Consider the following 26299-nt stretch of genomic DNA (forward strand, 5'->3'; position numbering starts at 1 on the left):
TGAGAAGGGCTGAGTCGGAGGGCAGGAAGTCTGGTCATGAGCTGATATGGGGTGAGGGAATGCCCGAGTACTCCGGGGAGGGATGGAGCCTGGGTTGGGTGGGACACCTGGGTCCTCTTCAGAGTGATAGGCTGGGCAGGGTCCGTGTGGAGGAAGGCAGGGTATGCTAAGGTCCTTTGTTTCTTTGACTTTGTTTCTCTGAGCAGGATGTTTAGGCTGGGTTTCAGAGGTGAAATGTGGAGCTGAAGACGGATCCCAGGTTGATTTCTGGCTGGGGTTCAAATGCCCAGGTCCTTAGGGAAGGTCTGAGTGAAGAAATTGCAATCAATGGACTCAAAAAGAGGTGGAAAAAGAAGCTTGCAACGGTGATCACTAGGATTCCCAGAAGATGATACAAAGCCCAGAACTGAGGTTCTGTACAGATGACCTGAATTGGGGTGGGGATAGGAGCATCCATCAGGCATCCGGACCCAAACCCAGGGCCTTCCCCATTAAGGTGAGCTCCAGTTGAAGAGGACTAGTGGGGGTGTTTGGTGAGGTGGAGGGGAGGATGGGGAATAGGACAGAATGTACAGGCTGGGGAGAGTGTCAGGGGGCTGTGCAGGACATGGGATGTATTTTAAGGACTAACGGGGGGATTTGATTAGAGATGAGCAACTGGGACCCCAGCATGAGGCGGGAGTCTGGGTCTGGGAGTCTGTGCATTGTCTGTGGAAGATGCAGCTGCTACGGCCTGGACCTGTCTATACCTGCCCCCAGAGGAGGAAAGTAGGAGGACTTCCCAGAATGCCATGCGGCCAGCTTCAGGCCAGTCCCAGCCAGAGGGAAAGGAGGTGTGACTGGGAATTAGAACGCTTGGGATTTAAGAAGGGTGGAGGCAGGGAGGAAGAGGTTGCTGGAAGGGTGGCAGGACTGGAGTCTTGGAACAGTGGAGGAAGGGGAAGGGGGATTGGGGACTGGCATTCCTGGGTTCAGCATGAAAGTGAGACTAGATGAGAAGTTCAAGTTCCTGGTTCTGGACTTCAGCAGTCTCTTACCTTAACCCCCACTGATCTGGTTTCAAGAAAAGTTGTTCCAGCTCAAGGACAAGAGAATGCTGGGGGTTTCAATGCCTTGGTCTTGTTCTGATCGAGAGGCCCAGAGATCTCAGGGGACTCAGGTCTTGCTGCCCAAATCTGACCTTGGGGGAGAATGTAGGGTCTCCTAGCCAATCAGAGGAGGTCCTCTTACTCTAGCTCCAACCTGCCACCATGTTGTTCAACTCTAGTATCACAAAGACTGCTTCTCCCCAGGCCCTGTGATTCATCCTACTTCCTGCTCCCCTGCCCCAATTTCTTGCCTCTTGCCATTTTCTCACCTCCTTGGTAGCATCAGAACAAACAGGAGTCAAAAGTAGGTGTGGTTGATTGTTAATAGAGACCCCTTAGCCCTCTGCCTTGTCAGCCCTCCCACACTGCCCCCAGGGACTCTGAGTTAGCAAGGTCTCAGAAGAGGGGTTGCTCGGGGCGCCTGGGTGGCTCAGTCGGTTGAGCTGCTGCCTTCAGCTCAGGTCATGATCCCAGGGTGCTGGGATGGAGCCCCGCATCAGGCTCTCTGCTCAGCAGGGAGCCTGCTTCCTCCTCTCTCTCTCTGCCTTCCTCTCTGCCTACTTGTGATCTGTCTGTCAAATAAATAAATAATATCTTAAAAAAAAAAAAAGAAGAGGAGTTGCTTAACTTACCAAGGTAAGGCAGCTGGCTGGAGGGCGGGGTGACCTTGCAGGCAGCCATGGGCGGGGGGGGGGGGGGGGGGGGGGGGGGGGGGGGGGTGGCGGGCAGTGTGGGGGGCTAATTCATTATTGATGAGCCCCGCACCCAGGGCTACTAATGAGCCCAGGCCGGTTGCTCTAATTGATGTCAAGAAACTTGAGACCCCCAGATCAGCTTCCCGCCTGCCAGCTGCCTCTCCTGAGCCCCCTCCCCCTCTCTGCACCCCCAGCTGCTCTGTTCCCTACCCAGGGCCTCTTTCCCATCTCTGCACAAAGAGAGGGAGAGGGCTCAGGCCTCCTAGCCTCCCCTCCTGTCTCCTGGATGGCTCAAGTCTCAGGATGAGAGGCAGACATCCTCTGGAGGGGCAGGGAGATGTGGAAGGGGAAACAGACCAGAGCCTGAGAAGTATAGTTCAGGGGCGGGAAGGCAGGTGCTAGATGCAACTGTGGCCTTTCTGAACCCATGAAATTCCTTTCTCATATTGTGTACCCTTGGGAGAGACCTTGTCACTCTCTGAGAATCAGAGGTACAGGCACTACACAGACACACCCGTGACACCAGCCCAATACCCCACACAGCTCACTTCCTTTCCTCATTTCCTCCTGTCCATACTGTAAGAAATCTCAAATCTGGCCACTGGAGTTGGACTGAAGCCAATTTCATGCCTCCCCCAAACAGGGGAATACAAGATTTCCTTCCTTGAGAATTCCCAGTGCCTTGTTAATGCATCAGCTGCCATCCTGGGAAATACTGGGTGGCTCTTGGCCTTACTAGGTCTCTTCCTCCTTATCAGTCCCTCTTCATTTATAGGTTCTGGAAAGAAGTTCTGAGGTACAGTTATCAAGAAGTCACAGATGGGAGTATGCAGCAGCCTTGACCTCCCAGGACAGATACGTTTAAGGTGACGTAGGCACTGCTAGGCAGAAGCCTAAGTTAACAAGAATAAGGTGATGGGGGAAAGAGGAATTGGACTTCAGGCACTCCCTGCCCAAAATTCCCATAAATTTGTGGGTATGCTGCCCTCTAGCGGCTGAATTCTGCTCCAGCATCCCATGGCCATCTTTGCCTCCAACAATCCATTAGAATTTCAGCACCCCTCCCCTTCCTCCTGCGGCACATTAGAACTGGCCTTGAAAAGACAGAGGGCCGCGAGGGGCTCCCTCATTTCGATTTCTCTTCTAGGACCTAAACCTTAGGGGATGTTGGTTATGAATGAGGGCTTTCTCAGTCAGACAAGGCTGAATTCGACTCTGCTCTGGCACTCACTTCGTGACCTTGGGCAAGTTATATAACCTCCAGGGACCTCAATTTTCCCTGGTGTAAATGGGGTTAATGGTATCTACTTGACAGGATTATTGCTAGAGAAACTAAAGTATGTTAACAATTTAACACCCTCTCTACCTACCAGCATATACTGAGCAATCAAAACAAAACAAAACAAAACAAAACCCTAACTGGCTTTCTTCTGATTGCATTTTGTGGCTTTTTCTCTCAAGCCATTTCATTATTTTGATTTAGAGAAACCCAGTGAGTCTTCTGCACCATCTTCCCCCATCTTCAACTTGGACCTCCCGTTCTGTATTCTTCCCTTAGTGCTTAAACCCAAGGAGAAAGGATTCTTTTTCTTCTCTCTGGGAGGTGCTGGGAACCAGATCTTGTGGGGCTGGTGATGGGCAGGAGTCAAGCCCTCCTTTCACCCTTTCCATCATCTCTTTCACTTAAGAGAAGGGAACCCAGAAGGTAGTTCCATAGTTCCTGGGGGTCATACTTCTGCCTCCCAAGGAAAGAAACTGTGAAAAATAGACATTTCCTACGCATCAAGCCACCTGGTTCCAGGTTGGGTTTGGAAAGAGTAGGGAAGGACACAAATTCCAGCTCTGGTCAGTGGGGGCACCGGGCCGGGTTTATTGCACTTGCAACATAGTTTAAATAAGTCCCGGATGTCCGGAGCTGAACGGGGGCGGGTTGGGCAGGGAGAAAGGGGCAGCGTCAGTGCAGCTAGTGGGCAGAACCCAAATCCTGCAGGCCCAGGACAGTGGGCTCCCCTTTTCCTGGGGGACTGCGAGAGCCTGTGCCTGGCCAGGCTGAGGTTCCAGATCTGTTACCATCATGGCCCCTTCAGGGTTCTGGGCGATTCCTGACTTTTCCCAAGTCAGAGGTGGATTGGGCCTCCAGGCCCAGGTCTGGAACAGGCTCAAATGTAATCCTGGATCTGCCTGGTTAGGTTACCAACGTCTGAGTCTGGGTCCCAGATCAACCCCAGGCCCCAGGTTCGATCTGGCCCCATTAGAGTTCTGAGTTCTCTTGGAGCTGGTTCTGAGCCAGCATGATCCTTGTTTGGGATCTGTCCTGAGCTGGGCCTGGGGCACCATCCACAGTTAGTGTTCTTGCTGGCCCACCAGGGTGGGGACTGTCCAGAGCTTCCAAGTCTCACTCCCCAGATTCCAGGTTCTTAGCTGGGGGTTTCCTGTGATCTCTGGCAAGACTGAGGATAGATCTTTGCAGTCTGGAGCTGGACAGGAAGTCCTGGTGGCACATCTGGCCCAGAGAACTGGGATCGGATTCCCCAGGGCTGGTTCCAAGTTGTTTTCAGGAAACGTTCTCCAAAATGCAAAGGCTACAGGGAGGCTGGGGCCTCTATCCCTGGATCTGAGTTCCCCCATCCATGAGGAGGGCATGTGTAAACGAGGGTCCTTCACAGTGCATGGGGGGAGGGGATCCCCAGCTCCTCACCTCCCGGCTCTGGCCCTTCAAGTATGTCTCTAGGCTGGGGAGAGGAGGTTCTCCCTGGCCCTCAGCACCTTCAGGAAGTGCCCAGCCCCCTCCCAGTCAGTAGACTGAGGGTGGGGGGGACTGGGCCTTGAGGATTGGGAGTCTGGGACTGGGAGGAGTCAGGCATCAGAGGTGGCCGGTGGCTTGAGTTGAGCTTTTTCCATGGCGGTGCCATATGGGAGGGAGCGTTTGAAGAATCCGAGCTAGTGAGGGAGTAAGGAGGGAGAGTTTAGATATTCAAGCTTCCATTTCTCCCCAGAGCTAATCCCAAGAGGAAATGAAGAGGATTCTAGCACTTCCAGTCTCCCCATTTTGCAAAACTGGCCTAAATCCTGGCTGCTAAGGCTACCTCTACAATAGGTCCAATGGGCCAGGAGGGCTAAAGCCAGGATTGCTTTTGGTATAAGGGGTTCTTTCATCAGCGCTGTAAAACTGCCCCCAGTTAGGCTAGGGATAGCAAACAGGTTTGATTCAAATTCTACGTTTGAATGCTTAGTAGTGGCTGCCTCTTGAGAAGGATTCTGAGGCCACTTACAGGGTCTGGCCAATTAGTAATGGCTGCCATTAGCTTTTGGGGGAAGGGATGGCACAAATGCCACAATTTGCCATGGCATTGATTTTGCAAGTCTAGGCAAACTTAACAGCTCGAGTCAAGAGACTCCTTCTAAGCTGGAGGCTGTGGAAGGATCCTAGGGACAGGATAAGGATAGTGCGAGTGTGGCTAGGGCGGGGATGGGGTTGTGGGGGGTACGTGGCTGGAGAACTGATCTGGAGATAGATGCTTGGGACTATGTTGGGTTCAGGGCAGAACCTGATGAGGGAGTGGCCAAGTCATAGGTAGGACATGGCTGACCTTATAGAGGATATAGATGAGCAGCCCCAGGAGCAGGAGGCCAACGAGAATGGCTAGGATAATGATCCACAGTGGGACGCCATGGCTGCCTTCTGCCTTGGTCCACTGCACGGCCGTGGCCACCTAGGGAGCAAGTCAGGAGAAGTCACTAGAAAGCCATTAGTTCTCCCCAACCTACACTTGGCTCCCACTTGCGATCAGATCCAGCTCACCTCTCACCTCCCGGGTTGGGCTACCCAGGTTGGGCTAACAGAATTCTGAACTTCAAAATTTAAATTCCCAAGGTGTGCATTATTGTCTCTTACTTTTGGGTCTTCACACCTGCTAATTTCCTTTCCCTAGAGAATATACATTTCCTAACCAATCAGCCTGGTAGTTCCTAGTTATTTTTCAGGTCTCAGCTGAAACATCACTTCTTCCAGGCAGCCTTTCCTGACCCTGCCAAGACTGAGTTTAAGTGTCCCTTAAGGGGCACCTGGATGGCTCAGGCATTAGGCGTCTGTCTGCCTTTAGCTCAAGTCATGATCCCAGGATCGAGCCCCAGGTCAGGCTCCCTGCTCACTGGGAAGCCTCCTTCTCCCTCTCCCACTCCCCCTGCTTGTGCTCCCTCTCTCGCTGTCTCTGTCAAATTAATAAATAAAATCTTAAAAAAAAAGTGTCCCTCTGATGTGTTCCCATAAATATCCTGGTGCTTGTCACACTGTGTTCTCATTGCCCGCTAGCCTGTGAACTCCGAGAGTGAAGAGACTGTTCATCTTGCTTATTGTTATATCCCCAGGACCCAGCACAGACCCTGGTACATAGGAATGCTCAATACGTATTTTTTACAAATAACAAGGCCAGCCCCCACCCGTGTCCCAGTCCTAGTGCCGGGTCCCATACTCTGAGCCTTCCTTGGCTCAGACCTCTGGCCCAGGTTCACCTGAAGTTCCTTTCGGGGAAGCTGCTGAGGCAGGATCCGGTAGGGCATCTTCAGGGCTTCATACACAGCATCACACTGCAGGCTAAAAGGCTGGTGTTCCCGCTGTGGGTGGGGAAGAGGTGCTCAGGGCCGCCCCTCCTGGGATCTAGAGGACAGAGGGCTCCCCGCAATCTGGCTCAGGTCGTGATCTTTCCCTGTTCTGGACTTACTCTCTCCTGAATATCTGTGTTCCTTATATAAGATAACAAATGTGTAACTAAATAATGTATAATTAGATAGCTACATGTTTAATACAATTTTTTTTTGAGTCATTAATGTGGGTCAAGCATCTAGGACACTGCCTGGCCAGCAGCGTTTGCTCAATAAATGACTGCTCTTTACTATTCCTATATCTGCTCGCCTCTCCACTGTGAATTCAACTTCCATCTCTCTGTTGCTGGTCTCCCTCCAGTTCTCCCTCCTCCCAAAGGGCCTGGAGAGGGAGGCTGTCATTCCCAGAATGGCCACTAGGTGGCACAAAGGACACAGCCTGGCCTAAACAAGGGTGAGGAAGGGGAGCTGGACTGTCTGGGTCACATTCACCCAAGGAGGTGGCTGGGGCCGTAGGGAAAGGGAGGGTATGATCAGGCTGGCCTGAAGGTCAGGGTGGAGGTAAGGCTCCCTCACTTGCAGGAAGGTCTTGGCCCAGACTCGGAAATGCAGTTGCAGACTTCGGCTCTCTTGCCGGTGCAGTGGCCCAAGCTCACAATGCAGCCTGAAACACTCCACCTCGGGGCATTTCTGGGAAGAAAGGAGAGACTTGAACCCTGAATTCTGCCCTTCTGGTGGCTCTGAGAACCCAAGTCCCAGTATGACTTACCAGGATCTGAGGTCCTGGGGAGGCTGGGCTCCGTCCTGAAGCTTCCCGTCTTTGTAAGCGGTGGTGCTCTGAACCTTCTGGATCCAACTGGAAAAAGGAAGAGACTGTTAGCGGCCTTTCCCACCTCATCACAGCATCCAAGTCAGCCAGCACTGGGTTCCAGAGCAGTTTCAACCTGTTCTCTCTCTCTTTTTTCTAAAGATTTTATTGATTTATTTGACACAGAGAGAGCACAAGCAGGGGGACTGACTCAGAGGGACAGGGAGAAGCAGGCTCCCTGCTATGCAGGCAGCCTGATGTGGGGCTCTGGGGCTCGATCCTAGGAGCCAGGGATCATGACCTAAGCTGAAAGCAAATGCTTAACCAAGAACCACCCAGGTGCCCCTCCCCTTTCAATTTTAATTGTCTCTTATTCTCTACTAAAATGTAAGCTCCATGAGAGAGGGGACCTTGTTAGTTTTGTTCAGTGAGATATTTCCTGAGCCTATAACAGTGTTAGCATAGATACTCATTTACTTAAATGTTGCCAATGAGTAAATAAACTTTAAACCAGGCATAAGGGCCCAGGGGAACAGGTCTGAAGACAGCTTCCCAGAGAAGGTGGGACAGAGATGGACCCTAGAAGTATGGAAGGGCAAGAATTAAGGGAAGGATATTTCAGGCAGTGTATGAAAAAGAGTCTTTTCCCCCTTCCACAGCCTTGAGGTGTCTGTGCTATTTTGCCCCTCTTACAGTCCTAGCTTTAGGGACAATCTTTTGGCTTTTCCTGGCCTCCAGTGACCTTCCCCAACCTCCCCAGCCCTAGTCCCTCCTCCCATGCCAGTCTCCAGGCCTCTCACCTCCAGGTTCTGTGGGTTGGGGGAGTGACTGGTGGTGCAGTTGGCAAGTCCTGTCACCCGGGTCATGTAGAGAAGCTGCTGACCTTCCAGAGTCCAGGGACAGCTGAGCTCCAGCATGCCCCGGCTAATGGAGCTGGGGCCGTGGTTGATGAGCTGAGGAGAGGGGAACACAACCACCCTAAGAAGGAGGTGAGGGCTCCTGTCCTCCTGAGACCCCCGGGTCATCATGGCCCACTGTCCCCTGCTGCATGTCTCCTATCTTAGAAGTGAAGGAGGCAGTCAGTAGGCAAAGATGAAATTCTCTCTAGTCCCTCCACTCCCAGCAGCCTGCCCTGAACCCAGCCTCTGGCCCCTACCATTCCTCACCTCATAGACGTGGTGGACAGCAGGGCCCACATCTCCTTCCACCTGAGGCTGGTCTCGGGGATGCCAGTCACTCACCGGGAACAGCACTGCCTCAGGTTTGGAGACACTAAGGAGGAGGGTGGTTCAGAGGACCGCGGAAGGAATCCTAGATGCATCCTTTCCTAGAAGCATCTCCCCTTCCAGAAAGGCCACATTTTGCCTGGGCGCTTACCCATTAAGGGAGACCTGGGCATGAGCCTCTACTGAGAGTGGGAAGGAAACCACTTCGCTCTGTGAGTTGTTGAGATTCTTGCTGCGGGATGGAGGAGAGACCGAGGCGGTGCTGGAGCCCAGCCAGGGGGATGCCCCCCTGCACCAGGCTCCACTCCACCCAGCCCCTCACCCCCTACTCCCTACCTGAGAATCTGGAAGTCAAACTGGATGGTTTTTTTGGTGTCCCGGAGGTGAGGGACTGTGAACCGAAGGCCCCCCCAGATCTGTGGGGCAAGGAAGGAGGACAAGGGAGCCTGTTAGAGTGGGCATTTGTCTCACCCCAATTCCAGCCCCTTTCCCTATTCCACAGCTGTGCTCTGGACAGGCTGGTCACTGCCCTCTCAGATCCTTCCTCCTCTGCCAGACTTACGCTGGCTCCTGCCTTCATGGGGTTGCCCAGGTCACACACCAGCAGGCGGCTCTGGTTCACAGCAGAATAGTCACAGCTCAGGCTGGAGAAGTTCTGGAGGTGGGTGGGTATGGGTAAGGTTCTGGTGCCCCTCTGGCAGGTCCCCTCCCAAGCCGAACCTGAGAGGCCCCTCTCACCCCTGGGTTTCTGACGAGTCCAGAGTACTCAGCCTCTGGAGGGGCTATAACCCGAAGCTCGGCCTCATAGGCACCGCCCTCACCCACGTTCTGGGCATGGAAAGTCAGGTTCAGGGAGTTCTTGTCACCCAGGTACACATGGTTCTGCTCCCTGGAGGGGAAACACAGGGTAAAGGACACTGAGAAATGAATCCCCAAACCAGGACAATGAACCATAATAATAATGTAATAATAATAGGTGCCATTTCCTGAGTTCCAACTCTATGGCCAGCACTAGTCCAGATGCTTGATTTTTTAAAAATTTTTAATTTTTAAATATTTTATTTGTTTACTTGTCAGAGAAGGAGAGCAAGTGTGCACACAAGCAGGGGGAGCAGCAGGCAGTGGGGAAGCAGACTCCCTGCCGAGCAGGGAGCCCGAGGGAGGACTCAATCCCAGGACCCTGGGATCATGACCTGAGCCGAAGGCAGACGCTTAACTGACTGAGCCACCCAGGCGTCCCCTAGCCAGATGTTTTATGTAGATTATTTCACACAGTCCTTCCAAAAAGGTAGAGAAATGGATGCTATCATTCCCACTCCACAGACAAAGAAGCTGAAGCGCACAGAAGTTGAGTAACTTCTTAAGGTCGCACAGCTTGCTAGTATGTCCCTATTCTGTATTTTCAGGTGCCAGGTGATTCCAAACTCCAACATGTCCTACTATGAGATCTTGGCATCTGGAATCCCCCAGCCTGATGTTGTCCTTCACTTACCCAAACACTTCCAGCTGTAGGTCCGGCACACAGATGTTGTCTTCTCCACAGTCCAGCAAGATTTGAGCCTGAGGACCAGGATAGCCTTGAGAGGGGGAGTTGAGACTTCCTCCTGAACTGAAGGCTCCCGCCGCCACGGCCCTGCCCCGGATGCCCAGGGCAATCTCTTCCCGGGTCTCTTCTCTCCCCTCTCTCCTCACCTTGTCCTCTATGCGGCTCTTGCTCTGGTAATGTAAGACTGGCCGGAGGCCATGGCTGTCCACAGGGGCTTGGGGGTCCAGGGAGAAGTTGAGAGCAATATGAATTGGGGAGAGCTTGTCTCGGAACTCTGACTCATTCTGTGGGGTGGGGGAGAGAATTCACTGTGTCAGGGAACACTGGGGACTTGATGGCCCTGCTCCTCAGCCTCTCACATCTCTTTTCCACTCAGGGCCCTCAAGAATCCAGGTGTCCAAATCTGACCATTCTCTTTCCTTCCGAGGCCCCAACAGCCTGGTTCCCAGTTCCTCAGACAGAAGGGCCCCTTCCTCAGTCCCCAAAGTCCCAAGCCTCTCACTGAAATTTCCCAATCTCTTTTATTTCAAGAGGGACCCCAGTTCTATGGGACACCCCCTCCAACCATGCCAGTCTGTTCTCTGCCCTTGGGGCCATACCCTGAGGTAGATCTTCATCTCTCTGCAGTCTTCCCGAGCCCCATTCTGGATGAGCAGGGTCTGGCTCAGGGTTGCCTGTCTGGAGGCCAAGAAGAGTGCCCGCCGTACTCCCCCCTTCTGCTTCTGCCAGTCCAGCTGGAGCTCCACTGTGAAGCCTGCAGCCAGGAACATATGTTCAGGAGAATCTGTCTCTCCCCCTTAACCTATTCAGAGAGAAGGGAGGTGCCAAAGTCCCCGGTCCCTCCATCCCCCATCCCAAGGCCTAAGAGATTCAGGCAGTCTCCCTCACCAATGGAGTCAGGAACGTGTTTCCCAGAAGCATTGAGGCAGAAGCTAAGGTTGATGCTGGAAGAAGACCAAGAGGAAAGCTGGTGTATCCAAGGAACAGGCATCCTATTCACCTACCTCCCAGACCCGGACAGACACCCGCATTTGTCCCCTTCCCCAGACCTGGTTTCTCTGCGCACTCCCAGGCACAGACTGAGGTATTTCAGACCCATTCCCTGTCATCTCCTGGGCCCCAGCTCACCAAGCCACAGGGTTCCCCTCCAAGCTGCAGCTGCGCTCCTCTGGGTTGAACATGGCAGGGAAGATGGTGAGGGAGGCACTAGTAGAGACAATGGGGCGGCCCCTGCCAAGAGTGGATATGGGGTCGATAGAACTAAGACTTCTCTGGAATCCAGGTGCAGGAAGCTGATGCACAAGCCCCAGGAAGCCAGTGTCCTTTGTGCACTTTTCCAACCTCAGCCCTACCAAGAAATTCCCTAGTTCCCACTTTTCCCATGCTGCCCCACCCTAGAATTCATACCTGTACACCACAGCCTTGTCCACACCAAAGGACCCCACAATCAGATCTGCAAGAAGTCAAGAAAGGACCCCTTACAGCAGGCCCCAAAGTCAAGAAAGGACCCCTTACAGCAGGCCCCAAATCAACATCTTTCCTTCCTAACCCTCTTCTAGGTCATTGCTCAAAGGAGGCCCAAAGGAGGGGACAGCGGCACCTGGTGGCATTATTCTAGAACTGTACCCAGGACCCCAGGAATGTGCAGAGAAGGAGGGAGGGGGTCTGTGATCTGGAGAATTCTAATGTGAACAAGGCCTCAGCCACTGCTCACCAGGGTATCCGTTGCCATCCAGGTCTCGGCCTCCTCGAAGCGCAGAGCCAAAGAAGTCTGGCGTGTGGCCACCTGGCCACAGGGGAAGCAGAACCTGGGATGGCTTAGAGCCCAACCCTCCTGCTCCCCCAGGGAATATGAACACCACTCCCTGCTGGGTCTCTCCACCAAAGGGAGCTCCAATGGCTACATCTGCAAGACACACAACACACACAAGTCAGGAGGCTGGGAATCCAGGAGTCTGAATCTCTACCACTGGAGCCCAGAACCCAGGATCATTCTTCCCCATCCGTTATTCCCAGATCTTGAATCTCTTCAAGTTTCAAAACCCAGACATGGGGATTAAAGTTTACACAACCTCCCTGAGGAGTCACCGGGGGATCTGGGTATCTTAGCTGACAGCCACAGTCTCCCCAGATTCCTTCTGACTCAGGCCCCAGACTCCTCCTCAGCTCCTGGGGCCCATGGCACTTACCATTGTAGCCATCCTGGTCCAGGTCCCCCAGGGGGGTCAAGGAGCTGCCAAACCGGCCAAACTCATCATGACCCGTGAGGGTGAGGGAGGGTGTGGGCTCCATGCCAGCTGGGTGCTGCAGGTAGACGTAGACCCTGCCCACCTCCTGAGGCCTCCCGTCAGCAGTCCGCTCCATGAGCAAAGGCGCCCCCACCAACAAGTCATCCAGCCTGAGGACAGGGGGGGAAACCGAGGTGTCCTGAGACCCCGCCTGCCACCATCCCTCCAGCCCCACTGCCAGGAAATCCCAGGCATCCTGGATCCCAGGCTCCCTCTTCCCAAAGCAAGAAGACTTGAGGTCTTTAGCCCTCTGCTCTCTCCTGGCTCCCAGGCATGGGGAAGGCAGGCACTGGGTTGGGGGCGGGGGGAGATCCAGAGAAAAACCCTCCTTGTGTTTTTCTGTCTCACTCCCACTCTTCAATCATGGATCTGGGGAGGGCATGGCACTGTGCCCCTTTCCCACCACTTACCCATCCCCGTTGATGTCTGTGGCTGCCACTGCATAGCCGAAATAGGAGGCCATCTGAGGTGGGGGTTGACAAAGGGGCAGCTTTGGGTCAGAACTAGAGGGTCACTCCACAGGATCAACAGGGACTGTGGAGGGGTAGGTCAGAGACTCCAGGGAGCCTGAGAAGTTGGGCTGAGCTTATTAGGTTGGGGCTGGGACTTCGCTGGAAGAAGGCCAAGATGGGTTGTGAGTGGGGGGTGTCCTCACCTGTTCCCCTGAGAAGTTGTAGAAGGATCGGATGTCTGAGCCATTAAGGATGGTGACCTGGAGAGGACGAGATACACCCATTGGTCTTGGACTCCCAGACCATCCCCTGGGTGGAGGACAAACGGGCACGGGATTCCCTGGGGAGAGGCATTTGTGGGAGACACAGACCACTCATCTCCTAACTCCCCCCAGACTTTGCTTTCATGTTCCCATCTCTATGCCAAGTAGCTGCATTACATGGCAACTTCACTAGTTTTCTCCGTATCACTGGTTAACAACTGATGGATTTCATATTTGTCCGTGTCCATCTATACCCACTAGAATGTATGATCAGCGAGGGCGGGAGTTCCGGTTTGGTCTTTGCTTTCTCCCCAGAGCCTGAAGTAGTGCTTGGTGAGCAGCAGACAACAATCATCAGTTGAATGCTGAATGCATGCTGAGACCTAGTCATTCTTCATCCCCCAGCCCTCCCAAACCACAACACTCCTGGCTCCTCTCTGTCCCCCCTTCGCGACTGGCCCTTGACTCCTCGCCCTCTTCCCCACTCTTGCTGCTGTTACTCTGGAGTGAGTCCTCTCCCAGGACTGCTGGATGGTCCCTGGCTCTGTCCCTGCCTCTCTGTACCCTGCCTCCATCACAGCAGAGGGACTGACAGTCCTGGAGCGGATCCAGGAGGGACACGTATGCTTGGAAATCCACAGTGATTCCCTGCAGCCACTGCCCCAGTTCTCAGCTTCTTGGCTGGTCCTCTGAGGCTCTGGGGAATCTGGCCCCAAACTATCTGTTTTCCCTCAACCTTTCTTTATTCTCCTTATCCTCAATCAGCCCACGAATGCTACAATGGCCTTTCTTTTCCTTTTCTTCCATGCTTTTCATGCTCCTGTCCCAGATGCCCTCTAGCCTCATCTCCACGGATCCTTTATAGAACCTTCTCTGATCTGCTCCTGCCCTAAAAAAGGTTACTCCTTCCCCTAAACTGCTATATCCTCTTAACCGCTTTTCTGAAATTTATCACAGTGCAGAAAGAAGGCTGACTTTGGGGCACCTGGGTGGTTCAGTTGGTTAAGCGTCTGTCTTTGGCTCAGGTCATGATCCCAGGGTCCTGGCATCGAGCCCCACATCGGGCGCCCTGCTCAGTGGAAAGTCTGCTTCTCCCTCTCCCTCTTATAATAACCCTGCTTGTGCTCTCTCTCGCTCGCTCTCAAATAAATAAATAAAATCTTTTTAAAAAAATTTAAAAAGTTGGGGCGCCTGGGTGGCTCAGTGGGTTGAGCCGCTGCCTTCGGCTCTGGTCATGATCTCAGGGTCCTGGGATCGAGTCCCGCATCGGGCTCTCTGCTCAGCAGGGAGCCTGCTTCCCTCTCTCTCTCTCTCTCTGCCTGCCTCTCTGTCTACTTGTGATCTCTCTCTGTCAAATAAATAAATAAATAAAAAATCTTAAAAAAAAATATATAAAAAAAAAATTTAAAAAGTAACCTTAAAAAAAAAAAAAGAAAAAAAGCAGGCTGGGGCGCCTGGGTGGCTCAGTGGGTTAAGCCGCTGCCTTCGGCTCAGGTCATGATCTCAGGGTCCTGGGATCGAGCCCCGCCCGCATCGGGCTCTCTGCTCTGCGGAGAGCCTGCTTCCTCCTCTCTCTGCCTGCCTCTCTGTCTACTTGTGATCTCTCTCTGTCAAATAAATAAATAAAATCTTTAAAAAAAAAAAAAAAGCAGGCTGACTTGGAATAAGACAGATCTGGTTTTAAATCTCTCTCCGACCACCTACTAACTGGGTGATCTTAAATCACTTGCCTAGTCTCAGAGCCTCAGCTTTCTCATGTGGAAAATGTGCCCGGTATCATCTAGTCCCATTAGCTTGCTGTGAGGAGTGGGCAGAGCCTGCGGCACCAACGTGCTCAGGAATAGTTTCTGTCCCTGGACCCGGGTCCTATCTCACATTCTCAACTAGAAGCATCTTATGAGATGGGGTACAGTGTCTTATTCATCTTCTCATCTCTTCCCTTGCCTTAATAAACATTGTTAATTGGATGAACTCCTGTGGCATTCTTATCTATGTCCTTTTTAAAGCACTTGTCACGGTCTAATAATAACAGCTACCAGTTGTACACTGCCTAAGAGTTCACTAAGTCCTTTCACTGGCATTATCTCATTTCGTCCTTACAAGAGCCTTGTGAGGTCAGAACTATTATTATCCCATTATACAGAGAAGAATGAGGCTCAGAGAGGCTAAGTAGGTTTAAGGATTTTATGGAATGAAGTGGGGTATGAATAAATAACATGATTCATCCAGAGTAAGCATCAGTCTCTGAACCCAGGGCTGCCTCCAGAGCCCCAGTTCTGATCCACTTTTTGAACCCTCACAAACTGTGGTGCATGGTTTTTTGTGATTAGCCAGGGGAGGGGAAGGGAAGGGACTGAGGGAAGGAGGGAGGGTCAAGCTGCGTCTTACATAACCATAGGTGAGGTTCCCTTTGGGCACGCCAGCAACAAAGTCTGCAAAGAGATGAGAAAGTTGTGCGCTAAGGGTGGGGAAAGGGGAATCAGACCAGAATGGGGTCTCATTCCTGTGGCCCCTCGTCCTGGGTCTCCTCCATCTGTCCCCCAACCTGGGGACACACTCACCTTCTGTGTTGTCACCACTGAATTCGCCCACAGCCACAGAGTATCCTGGGGGACAGGGAGAGTGGGTATTAGTACTCCTGTGGGGACCCCTCTGCTGTGGCCCACCCTCCAGCTCCTCCCCCTCCCCTATTGGGCCTTCATACACAGCCTGCCCACAAGTATGACAGCGGGCTGCCGATGCCTGATTGGGAGAAGAGGAAGCGGGGGAGTTGGGGCAAAAGCGCCTGAGGTTCTCCCCCTCTAGTTCCTTCCCCAGCTGCTCGCTCACCCAGGTAGCTATCATCGTAGATGGAACTGGCCTGGCGGGTCTGCAGTTGCCCCTGCACCAGGTTGATCAGGTACTCAGGGTAATAGGATTCTGCAATCTGTTCCTGGGTGGCAGACAGGATCTGGCCTGGGGAAGGGGACAAAAGGTTGGATGCACAGAGGAGGAGGTGTGGGGGGGGCAGTGGGAGACGGCGGGGTAGCATTGCAGAAGTCTGGTTCAGGGAAGGAAAGCTTATGGAGGGTGGTGGAAAAGGATATACACATCTTAAGAAAGAAGAGAAAGAGGACGGGGCAGAGAAGAGGGAGGGATGGTGACCTCAGGCGGGAGGAGAGATGAGAGGCCGTGTGCTGGGGACGAAGGGACAGCAGAGGAAGGACTTACCTTGCCAGAAATAGCTCCCTGGTCCACCCAGGACCACACGTCCAGTCTGTAGGAGAAGAAGAGGAGTCCACATCTAGTCCTGACTCCTGGGTGACACCACGCACAGCCACTTCCCTCCCAGGCCACCCTCTCACCTTGGTGAACTCAGCACTGAAGCCGCCTTGGCAGTAACCCTGTCCCGCGACCCAGCTGAAATCTGCGAGGGGGAGAAGGCAGTGGGAAGGAGCCCAGCACAGACGGGTCTCGCAGGAAAGAGAGAGCTTGGGGAGGGATGGAGGTGGGGGCACCAGAGAAAGGCCCTCCCTGAACTTGACCGTGGTCGGAAAGGCTAACTGGGGTGATGTGGGGACTCATGGGGAGAAGACAGACATGGGATTCATGCCCTCTCTTGCCCTACCTGAGCGGCAAGGTGCATACTCCAGAATGCGGGTGAAATTGTCTGTGGAGAGGTAGCAGGTGCCTACGGGATCACTCAGCGGCTCTTTCTCTGTGCGCCAGCTATATAGGGGGGCACAGGCCTGACAGGGCCCAGGAGCAGGTTAGTCCGAAGGGGCTCTCCTCTCTCCCTCAGGCCTGTGCTCCACTATAGTCAACAGCCACCCATCTCCTATCACCACACTGCTGGGGGCTCTCACCAAGATGGAGGAGCCATGAGCTCGAACTGTCGCTCCGAACCACTGCAAGGACTTGTACTCCACAGGCTCCTCTACCTCTGGGCTGGACACCAATGACTCCAGGATCCGAGAGCCTTGGAGAAGTGAGAAAAGGCAGTCAGGCTGGACTGTGGATGGCTGAGACCTTGAGTGGCCTCCACCCTCAGTCTGGGAGCACCCAGGTGCTTGCAAACCCCAAGCCCATGACTCCCTGGGAGGAGTGGGGAAGGGTCTTTATTTTTTAAAAAAAATTTTTAAAGATTTTATTTATTTATTTGACACAGAGAGACACAGTGAGAGAGGGAACACAAGCAGGGGGAGTGGGAGAGGGATTAGCAGACTTCCCGCAGAGCAGGGAGCCCATCCGGGCTGGATCCCAAGACCCTGGGATCATGACAAGAGCCGAAGGCAGCCGCTTAATGACTGAGCCACCCAGGCATCCTGGGAAGGGTCTTTAGAGTCTGCTTTGTGCAGCCTCACTCACCCCTTCCCCAGACACAAGTGCACACACATGTGCATGCACCCAGAACCTAGGCTTTCTAGAGTTGACTTCCCCTTGTCCCCGTGCCTCCTCACTGGGCTGGGACAGGGATGCCTGCGGGAAGGTGAAGGCAGGAGGGTGGTGGGGAAGAAAGGCTATTTCCCTTGAGAGTAGTCCTCTGGCTCCACTTCTCTGTGGCTGGATCTGAGTCTCTAATGACACCTTGTTCCATCCCCTTTCTTAACTGGGTCTCTGCCCCCTTACGTCTCTTTCTCGCTCCCTTCACCTGTCTGTCTCTCCAAGTGTTATCTCTGGCCTTTAGAGGACAGTTTTTTTCTTTCTTCTGATTCTCATCTGTCTTTCAGATTAAAAAAAAAAAAAAGTTTGTTTCATGATTTTCTCCCTGCCCTCGCCATTGTCTCCATCTTTTTATCTCTCCTCTTTTTGTCCCTCACCCCAGTCTTTATCTGTGGAGCCAGACTACTCAAGTTCCCGCCCCTGTTCCACCCTGTACTAGCTGCGTGATCTTGGACAAGTTACTTAACCTCCGTTTCCTCATCTATGAAGTGGGGATAATACCTCACCCCCCAGGTTGAAAGGATCAAGCAAGTTGAGGTATGCCGCTTGCAGGCAGCAGCGAGCAAGTGCTCTCAAAGTGTCAGCTGTTATTCCTGCCCTTCTCCCCGCAGTCTCCCTCGGTCTCGCTCCCACCCACCTCTGCATCTACTCCAGATCCGGAGCTCCTTGAGGGCGGTAGTCTCATCGCGTTCCGGTCCCCGCAGCCCCGGCACAGTGCCCGGCATGCACTGTCACTTAGTCAGTGCTTAGTCGGATGGACTGAAAAGTCTGTGTGGCTCTCCCTGTCTTTGTCTGTGTTGCTGCCCCGGCCTCCCAGAGTTGTGGGTGATTCAGGGGAAATGAGAGCCACATGTTTCTGAATCACACCCGCCCTCCTAGGGCTGGGCTAGACTGGGAACGTGGTATGAGTGCCACGGGGAACCGCCGCTCCCCGGAGCTGGAGCGCCCGCGCGCGGGGACGGCACGTGGCCACAGACCAGGACAGGCTCCGCCCCCTTGCTCCCGGCGCCGCTCGACCCGCCCCCCAGCCGCAGCCCCACCCCCGGGCCCTCTCCGAGCTTCCCGCCTACCCAAAGGGGTTACCTTTACTGTCAAATTCAATGGGCGAGCAGTGTACGGAGCCCGCACCCCAGGGACAGAGGTAGACAGCACCGCCCTGCAGCACTCCCGGCTGGCTGGTGTTAGCCTTGGGCGCTCCCACCAGCACGCTGACCCTGCGGAGGGGAAAGGAGAGGCGGTTCAGAGGGACTCCTCGCTCTCCTCCAGTCTCCCCAGGCCTCTGGGCCAGGGGCTGGCTGGGGGTGGGGTAGATGCCCCCTGCGTTGTATTTATATCTCAGAAGATGCCACAGATGCCAGAGGCACAGGCTGGAGTCAGGTGGTCCCCATGTGCCGCTGTCACTAACACAACCACCCTCCTCCACCACCTTCCCTTGTTATTAGAGAGAGGAGGAACCAAGAGTCAGTTCTGGGAAGAGAACAGGGCCCAGAGGGCCTGGACCCCAGCTTCCCTGTAGATCTGCCAGGATGGGACACGTAGTCCCTGGAGCCCCCTGGAGACGACCTTGGAGGGTCCTCTCACCTAGCCTCTACCCTCTCGTCCCAAGCTAAGGCCCAGGCCAAAGCCCTTCTCTGGGCTGAGATCCAGGCATTGAGACCCAGGCATCGGAGCTGCCTAGCCTTGGGGTGTGTAGGAGGAAAATGTGAGTCTTGGAAATTGGTCAGTAGAATTGGAGAGAGGATCTTGGAGGATGGTGAAGACAGATTCCCTTGGGTCTGGGCCTGCCTTCCCCTAGACTCTGGGGTAGACCTCCCCATCTTGGCTAGGTTTCCGCTCAGCCCCTGAACACCCTTCCCACACACCATCCCTAGGAGTCTGAATTCAGATCTTGCTCTGCTGGGTCTTGCTTCTGAACATGGTGCTTCGAGACAATGAGGAGAAACTGCTCTTGCTGGGGGGTCCTATGTAATGGTGTGGTCATGGTTAAGGTCCCGGGCAATCTTTCCTGTCTTTGGCTCTGCCTCTACCACAGTCTTTGAGGGCCCTTGGCTCCAAGTCCTCTGTGTAGCCATCAGCCTCGTTGGTTTTCTCCTCCAGGGTCTCCCACAATGACTGCATCTGACAGCCTTGGGCAACGGGACCCAGGACCTGGGCCAGTGTCCCTGTCAGCTTAGCCTCTCTTCTCCTTCCCTATCTGCTCTGGCTATTGCTTCTCTGTCTCTGTCCCTTCGCCCCTGTGACTATTGCCTTCTTTGTTTCGTTTTTTTTTTTTTAATTCCTCTGTCTCTCTCACATCTCTCACTCTTGGATCTCTCTCGGATCTTCTCCATCTCTCCTGGTTTCTGGCCCCTTTCAGTTCACAGCACCATCTCTTCCCTGCTGTTTGGCTATGTTCCCTAGTCCTCCTTAGCCGGGAGAGCCCAAGTGGGTAAGTATGGTAGATGCCCCAAAAGCTAGGGGTGTCTTCCAAGAGGACCAGGTGGGGCGAGGGTGACAGGGGTGGGGTTCAAGGGGAATAGGGGTGGGGTTCAAGGGGAATAGGGGTGGGTATACCAAGGCAGCGGGGCCATGGGACTGAAGTGGGGAGTGTGGAGTAGGCAGCGGGGGTGCTGAGGATGAGAACAGAGGAGGGAGAAGGCAGGGTCCAGAAGAATAGAAGGGGGGCCAGGGAGGGAGAGTTCCTGGAGTGAAGGGGGGTGGGGTGCGAGCCCTGGTTACCCTGGGGACAGGAAATGTTTACTGCCTGTGGCTTCCTGTCTGTTTCCAACCTCTCACTTCTCCGTTTGTCTCCCACCCGCCAGGCCCCACCCCTCTCACTCAGGCATTACATTCAGCAGGGGGGGGTGGGGGGTGGGAGCTGGCCTCTTGGAAGGCACAGGGACCCAGTATGTGAGACTGGCGGTGGGGCTGGGGGTGGTGCGCAGAGGTTGCACTGCCCCGGGCCTGGGTGAGGAGAGAGGGGTACAAGCTTCCCTTAGCAGGCGCAGCCCCAAAGAATAGCTGTGGTACAGGAGGCAGTGAAAAGAGCACTGGACTAGGAGTCATGAGCTCCGGGTCTAGCACCAGCTCAGTGCGGACTTGGGCACTTCCCTTTCTCTCTCTCTCTCTCTCTCCCCCTCCTGGTGAAGAGGTTGAGCAGTTTACCTGAGTCTCCTGGAGCTCTGCTATTCCATTCCCAGGAGAGCACAGGGTGGCAGCCAAGAGACCTGTTCCCGCTCCCAGTTTTCCAAGACCCCCTGCTCTTGAGGAGGAACTGAGCCTGAGTGCTCCTAGGATGCCTGGAGTCTGGCAGGGATGGAAGGTGAGAGAGGCAAGCCTGTGAAGCCCACAGGCTCATGGGCCGGGGGGCGTCTATGTTGTGGCTGTTGGAGAGTTCAGGAGATCTGGCATGCAGGCAAGGGATACAGACGCAGACCCCAACCCGAGACTTACACCTGCGGGGCCAGCAGCCCTTGCATCCCAATAAATAGCTCCCTTCCCCATGTGCCAAGCAAAGTGCCCGGTATCAGGGCAGCCCTGTCACATAGCTAATCCTGGAGGCCCCACTCCTAGTTCTTGCTTCCTAAATCCTGCAGCAGTTGCACCCTCTTAGGGGTCCATGAAGGTAACAAAGAAGGGTCCTTGGGCTATTTTCAATATTTCAGAAAGCCTAGTGGAAATCATGCATTCACCTGATAAGGTGGCTGGACTAATAAAAACCGCAAGCGTATTTGCTTTTGGCCAAAATTCTATCAACATTTGGGGAAGCTGGTTATCACGTATTGGTCAGAAGCTCTGACTGGCAGCTAGAGCTGTCTGCTTGTTCTAACTTCTAGTTGATAAAAAACAGGGAAAAGGGAATTAATTATGCCTTACTAAATGCACTGTGGCAGATAAACTCTGCTAAAATGTAGAGTTCACGGAAGAAATAATTGCCATGATTTCTTCTGAAGCCTCAGCTCCCCAAAATTCGACAGTTGGCTTGTGGAGACACAGGCTACCACAGCTGTGAGGAGCCACAGATAGCAACCACTGGTTTGAAGACTGTCCCATAGGTGCCTCACGCCGGCCACATGGAGTCTGGGGAGGCTAGTTTGGTCCTGACAGTCCTCCCACCTTCTTTTAGAGAGCAACCTCTTTTCTCTGTTTTATATAGAGTCCCCTGGTAAGATACTGTTTGTGTTTAAACAGAAATAAAGGAAATAAAGAAAAAGCTTTAATTAAATTGCTGACCTAGTCCCATGTTCTCATTTTACAGATGGGAAAACTAAGTCCCAGAGAGGTTAAGTAAGATGTGCAAGGCCAATCAGAATCCTTCCTGACAAGAGGACCAGAAGCTAGGAATCCAACTTCCTAGGCCAGCATTCTCGTCTACCCTGTTGCCAACAAATCAATCCCCTTCTCTCCCCTCTACTATCTCCCCAGCCAGGCTTCTGATTAACCAAGTTCCTGTTCAATACATGGTTACTGTTTGACTCTGTTGGCCTGGCAAGGCAGGGGGTGGGGAGTAGCGAGTGGCCAGGGCCCAGCTCCGGCAGGTCCCACAACCAAAAGGGCCAGGCCAGAGGAGGACTTCTAGATCCCAAATTCCCAAGAGATATGCTGGACTGGCTGGTAAGGAAGAGTTGCCTCTCCTTGTGGCAGTGCTGGTACCAGAAGAGAAGAGGGAGCTGGGCTAAGAAGTCTGGGCGCCTTTCCAGCTTGTGACCTGGGCCAAGTCCGTTCTCTCCAAGCTCTGGATTCCCTCCCCACCTAAAATGATGGGTTGCCCTTGAATGGTCCCTAAGCCAATTTCTATGATTCCTGAAGTTTCCGTTTATATGTATATAAAACAGCACAATAGTGTTTCCTATATCTAATGCAAGGATTCTTGTTAACAATCCAATGGAAAAATTGATAGGACAGTGCTAAGGAATGTGAAGGACCATTATTACTATCACTACTATAAACAAATACTAGAAGCAAGTAAGAAATGGGGGAAAAGTTAGACAAAGAACCAGGTGCTATCCAGAGAGGAGAAAACCAGAAATAGAAAACAGCTACCCTAGAAAAATCATGCCTCCCATGTCTGGTGCCCCTCTATGGACCACGTGCTTTTTCTATCTCTTGTCTCAGTCCTCAGAGCAGCCTCAATCATTAGGTGTCTGATTTTCATGAAACACAAAGCAAAACTAACTCTCTCCGGGTCACACAAAGAGCAAGTGTTGGGGCCAGGATGCACCCCCAGCGCTGTCTGACTCAAAGTTTGCCCCTTTCTTACCACGTAACCTCTCTTGAGCTCACCCTGCCCTCTGAGGCTGTCTCAGTGTCCCTGTGAAAGCCACTGCAGTGACAAGAACACTGAGGCCTGCCCTCTTCAGTGATGGCCCCATGTCTGGGAAGCGTGTCTGTCCCCTGTGGGCAGGAGGGGGTTGAAGGCCCAGCTGCGGTGGGAGGGAGGTCACTGGGGAGGTGGAATGTTCAGAGTCCTACTCTAAGGGTGTATTGTAAGAGAAAATGAGAGGGGAGGAGTGCAAGCTGGACACCTGGGTTCTCTGGGGAGGAGAGATGAGCAGAGGGGGAGGAGAAGGGATGAGAGGCTGCTGGGTCCTGGTTTAGAGGACAGCTTTAGGGACTGTAGGATTAGCCCAGGGGTCAGACACCTAGGGAACGGGAGGGTGTGAGAGCCCAGATGTTTTAAAGGAGACTTTTAAAACGGAGATGACACTTTGCTAGGTGGGGGTGGGGTGGGGGTGGCCTAATGAGGAAGGTTAGGAGCCAGACCACTGGATTTACCCTGATGGGGGCAAGATCCCATAACCTCCCTGCCTCCCTCTTCTCTACTCCATTAGGGTTGTGGTAAGCAGTTTGAGGGGGCCTAGGGGAGGCCAGGCCTGGCAGAGGCTCCAGGCCAGGGTGATGCAATGGGGTTTGGGCAGGAGGCCAGGGGGGTGGGGTGGGGGTTGGGTGGGGACCTTGAATAGCGCAGAACCAACAGCTGGGGCCTAACTATCTTTCTTTTTTCCCATTCCAGACAAAGGAGAAATTTGCCCCCCCCCGAATTAGCTAGATTAACTCCTTTTCTCCAAAAACTAAAGAAAATGAATAGAGCTAAGTTAACTGTATCGTGTATAAAACTAGCTCACCCCTGACAGAGGTCCTATCAAACCTGGAGACACTAGCGGTTGGGGTGGTGGTGGTAGTCAGGACCCGTGGAAAGCTCAGAGCCCAGAGACAGAAGAGAAGGAGGATTTCCCAGTTACTGTGGAGGATCCGGAATCTGGCAGCTGGGACTCCCTGCCTTGGCCCAGGAGCAGCTACCTTCTCCTCTTGCTTCCCAACCCCCCACATTTAAACAAACACCCTTGTTCCAATGTTGCCTCAGCTCTAACTCCAGCTTTCCCAAGTCTGTGGGCTCCCCATTATCCAGGCACTCAGGGTCCAGTCTGCTTGTCACCCTGCTGAGCTGGGAGTGAGGACCCTCCTTTGAGACTTCCCCAGTCCTTGATGTCCTATGTTATGACGCCCTTGGGCCCAGCGAGCCCATGTCTCCTCAGCTTCCGACCCCAGCCCTGGAGTCCGGTCTTAGCTCAGCTCCAGCCGACAAGCTACAGGAAATCGGCATTTCTCTTCCTCCCAAGAGCTAGAGGAAGAGGGAAACCGCCCACCCCCCTTCACGCGCGCACACACACCCCTCCCGACACATCCGAGCACCCGCCCTTGGCCAAGCCCGCCCCAGCGCCGGCGCCCCCAGGGCCAGGGTCCCGGGACTCTCCCCAAGTTCCCGGGTCCCCTCGTCCGAACGGAGATTGGAGGTGGAAGGCGGAGTAGAAGCCCGAGGAGAAAGGGGAGGGAGCCGCCATCCCCCTCCCGGGTCTTTCCCAGTCTGAGCGGAGCGGGGGAGGGGAGGATGAGGCTGGTCCCCATTTAACCTCCGGACCCCCTCACTTCCCGACTCCCCTCTTGCTACACACAGCTCATTCTGCTTTAGCCTGTCTTCCCTCCGCACAATGGCCCTCAGGGGTCCCGAGGTCCCCCAGGGCTCCAAAAAGCCCTTCCCGGCTCCGCGCCCCCTCTCCGCCAGCATCCGCCTGGGTCCCGGCAGCTCACAGATCTCAGCCAGAGACCCGCTGCTCTTGGTTCGCGCGTCCTCCTTTCCCTTGGCCCCAAGACCCGTGCCCAGACCTCAACAGCTTCCAGCTTCGTGTCCTCTCCCCACCCCACAAAGGTCTCCCCACTGATCTCAAAACCTAGGCGCCCAGCTCCGCGCCGGCCACTGTCCCCTCCCTACTCCCGCGTGGGCCCCCAACTCTAGCGTGGGCCCCCAACTCCAGCCCTAGTCCTTCCAAACTCCGCCTCTCAAACTCCAGCCTTGGTCCCCTCTATACTCCAGCCGCGCCCCCAGTCTCCAGCCCTCCACCCCCCACCCCCCACCCCCCATCCCGCCGCCAGCCCTCCTCACTCACCCGTCTGTTCCCGGCCGGTAAAACTCCACCGAGAAGCCGAAGAAGGAGCCTGGGGGCCCAGTGAGCACTGCTGGGGCCTCCGCGTCTAAATTGAAGCCCCCGACCCTGGGTGGTGGCTGCAGCAGCAGCAGCAGCGGCGGCAGCAACAGCAGCAGCAGTGGGGGTCGGCGCCGGGGCCCCCAGCGCAGCTGCCCGGCGTGGAGAGGGAACCCTGGTGCACGGCTCCCCATAGCGCCCGCTCTTCCCTGTCCTGGGGCCACCGACCCGGAGCCGCTTCCTAAACCTCCCAGAGGCGAATGACTCAACGCGGGGAGGAGTTTGCCAAACTCCCGGCTGAGCCCTCGCCCCGCCTGCCGGGGGGGCGGGTGGGGGGGCATTCCTGGGTCCTTGGAACGCTGAGCCTGCGCCCCCCACCCCGAAGGGGCGTGGGGGGGCCGCACCTCTCCACTCCCCTCTCCCTAGCCCCAGCTGGAGGCTGGTTGTCTGGACTGGGTCAGACTGGGCGGGTTTGGGCTCTTCCCCCTCCTCCTCTCTGCTTTCCCCTCCTTCCTCCCCCTCCTTTCCAGATGTACAACGTAAACGCTCGGAAAAGGAGTCGGAAAAAGGGAGCGGAGAATTTCCTAATGAGGAAAGGAATCACCTCTGGAGGGAGGACGCAGCCCGTATATGTGTGTGGGGGTCTCCCTCATTCCTTCAGAAAGGAGACTTTGGGGTCTAAAGAGATAGGAGACACCCCTGGCATCTAGCCAACTGGGATTCCCCCTTGCCTTCTGCGGCCACTGGGTGCTTGGGATCTGGCCAGCTGGATTTGGGACTCAGGAGTTGAGGTATGGGGCACTCCCAGGCAGCCTGATCTGATGGAGGACCTGCCCCTGGGTGGTCACCAGGTGAATTCTGCTCCAGGTCACCCCTTTCTTGGTGGAAGGGTATGGAAACCTCTGTTGAGACCCTCCCTAGAATCTTGCAGTTGACCTCTAAGAGCCTAGGAGTGCTTGGGAGGGGGAGATACTTGGGACCCTCAGTGTCTTCTTGATCAAATTGGCTTGATTCCTACAAACTTGAAGAATTGTAAAGTCGGCTAGGGTGGTGGGACTGGTGGTGGTGTCTTGCAGAGGGGCCCAAACTTTAGGTTCTGGGAGCTGGAGCCCAGGATCCCACTATCCCCTGATCCCCTGTGGATGTAGAGGAAAGGACTCTTCAGCAGGGGAAGGCAGTGACCCCCAGCCCACCCCTTCCGCCAGCCCTGCTTCTGTGGGATGAGATCACCTTTCAGGATTCTAGTCTTTATCTTAGTCTGGGGGAGGGGGACCAAGGGGCCTAGATTCTCTCCTAACCTTTCTTTCCCTGCCCCCTTCCGGCCTTTTTCCTCCAGGACTTCTCCCCTTCCAGAATAATAATCCCGCAAATCAAACCCTGCCCCTTCTCTTCCCCAGGCCCCTGCCCCACTCTGCCGGGGGTCTCAGAATGAAGTGCCCCAAATCAGTG

The 26299-nt window shown here is 54.4% G+C and overlaps 1 protein-coding gene across 2 annotated transcripts; it reads right to left on the reverse strand.

Annotated features, from left to right (window-relative positions):
* Positions 1-3632: 3632 nt before the first annotated feature.
* LOC111157949 (integrin subunit alpha 5) lies at positions 3633-25098 on the reverse strand. 2 transcript variants are annotated; one of them, XM_022519698.1, is made up of 30 exons: positions 24815-25098; positions 18474-18604; positions 16814-16926; positions 16576-16696; positions 16313-16374; positions 16179-16224; positions 15798-15923; positions 15530-15574; positions 15357-15400; positions 12909-12965; positions 12664-12716; positions 12155-12363; positions 11680-11871; positions 11373-11418; positions 11094-11195; positions 10854-10909; positions 10565-10719; positions 10112-10249; positions 9912-9979; positions 9158-9308; positions 8982-9074; positions 8756-8835; positions 8571-8651; positions 8360-8465; positions 7994-8146; positions 7155-7241; positions 6962-7075; positions 6296-6397; positions 5374-5496; positions 3633-4723 (listed from the first exon to the last, which is right to left on the reverse strand). In XM_022519698.1, exons 1-30 carry the CDS (start codon positions 25042-25044, stop codon positions 4640-4642), a joined length of 3168 nt encoding a protein of 1055 aa, XP_022375406.1. In that variant the 5' UTR covers positions 25045-25098; the 3' UTR covers positions 3633-4639. The 2 variants fall into 2 exon arrangements, with proteins under 2 accessions (XP_022375406.1, XP_022375407.1); XM_022519699.1 differs by lacking the exons at positions 18474-18604; positions 24815-25098 and adding an exon at positions 18028-18388.
* Between the last annotated feature and the right edge of the window lie 1201 nt (positions 25099-26299).

This window comes from Enhydra lutris, unplaced genomic scaffold, assembly GCF_002288905.1.
Source record: "Enhydra lutris kenyoni isolate GAN:26980312 unplaced genomic scaffold, ASM228890v2 scaffoldscaffold56, whole genome shotgun sequence".
Lineage (NCBI taxonomy): Eukaryota > Metazoa > Chordata > Mammalia > Carnivora > Mustelidae > Enhydra > Enhydra lutris.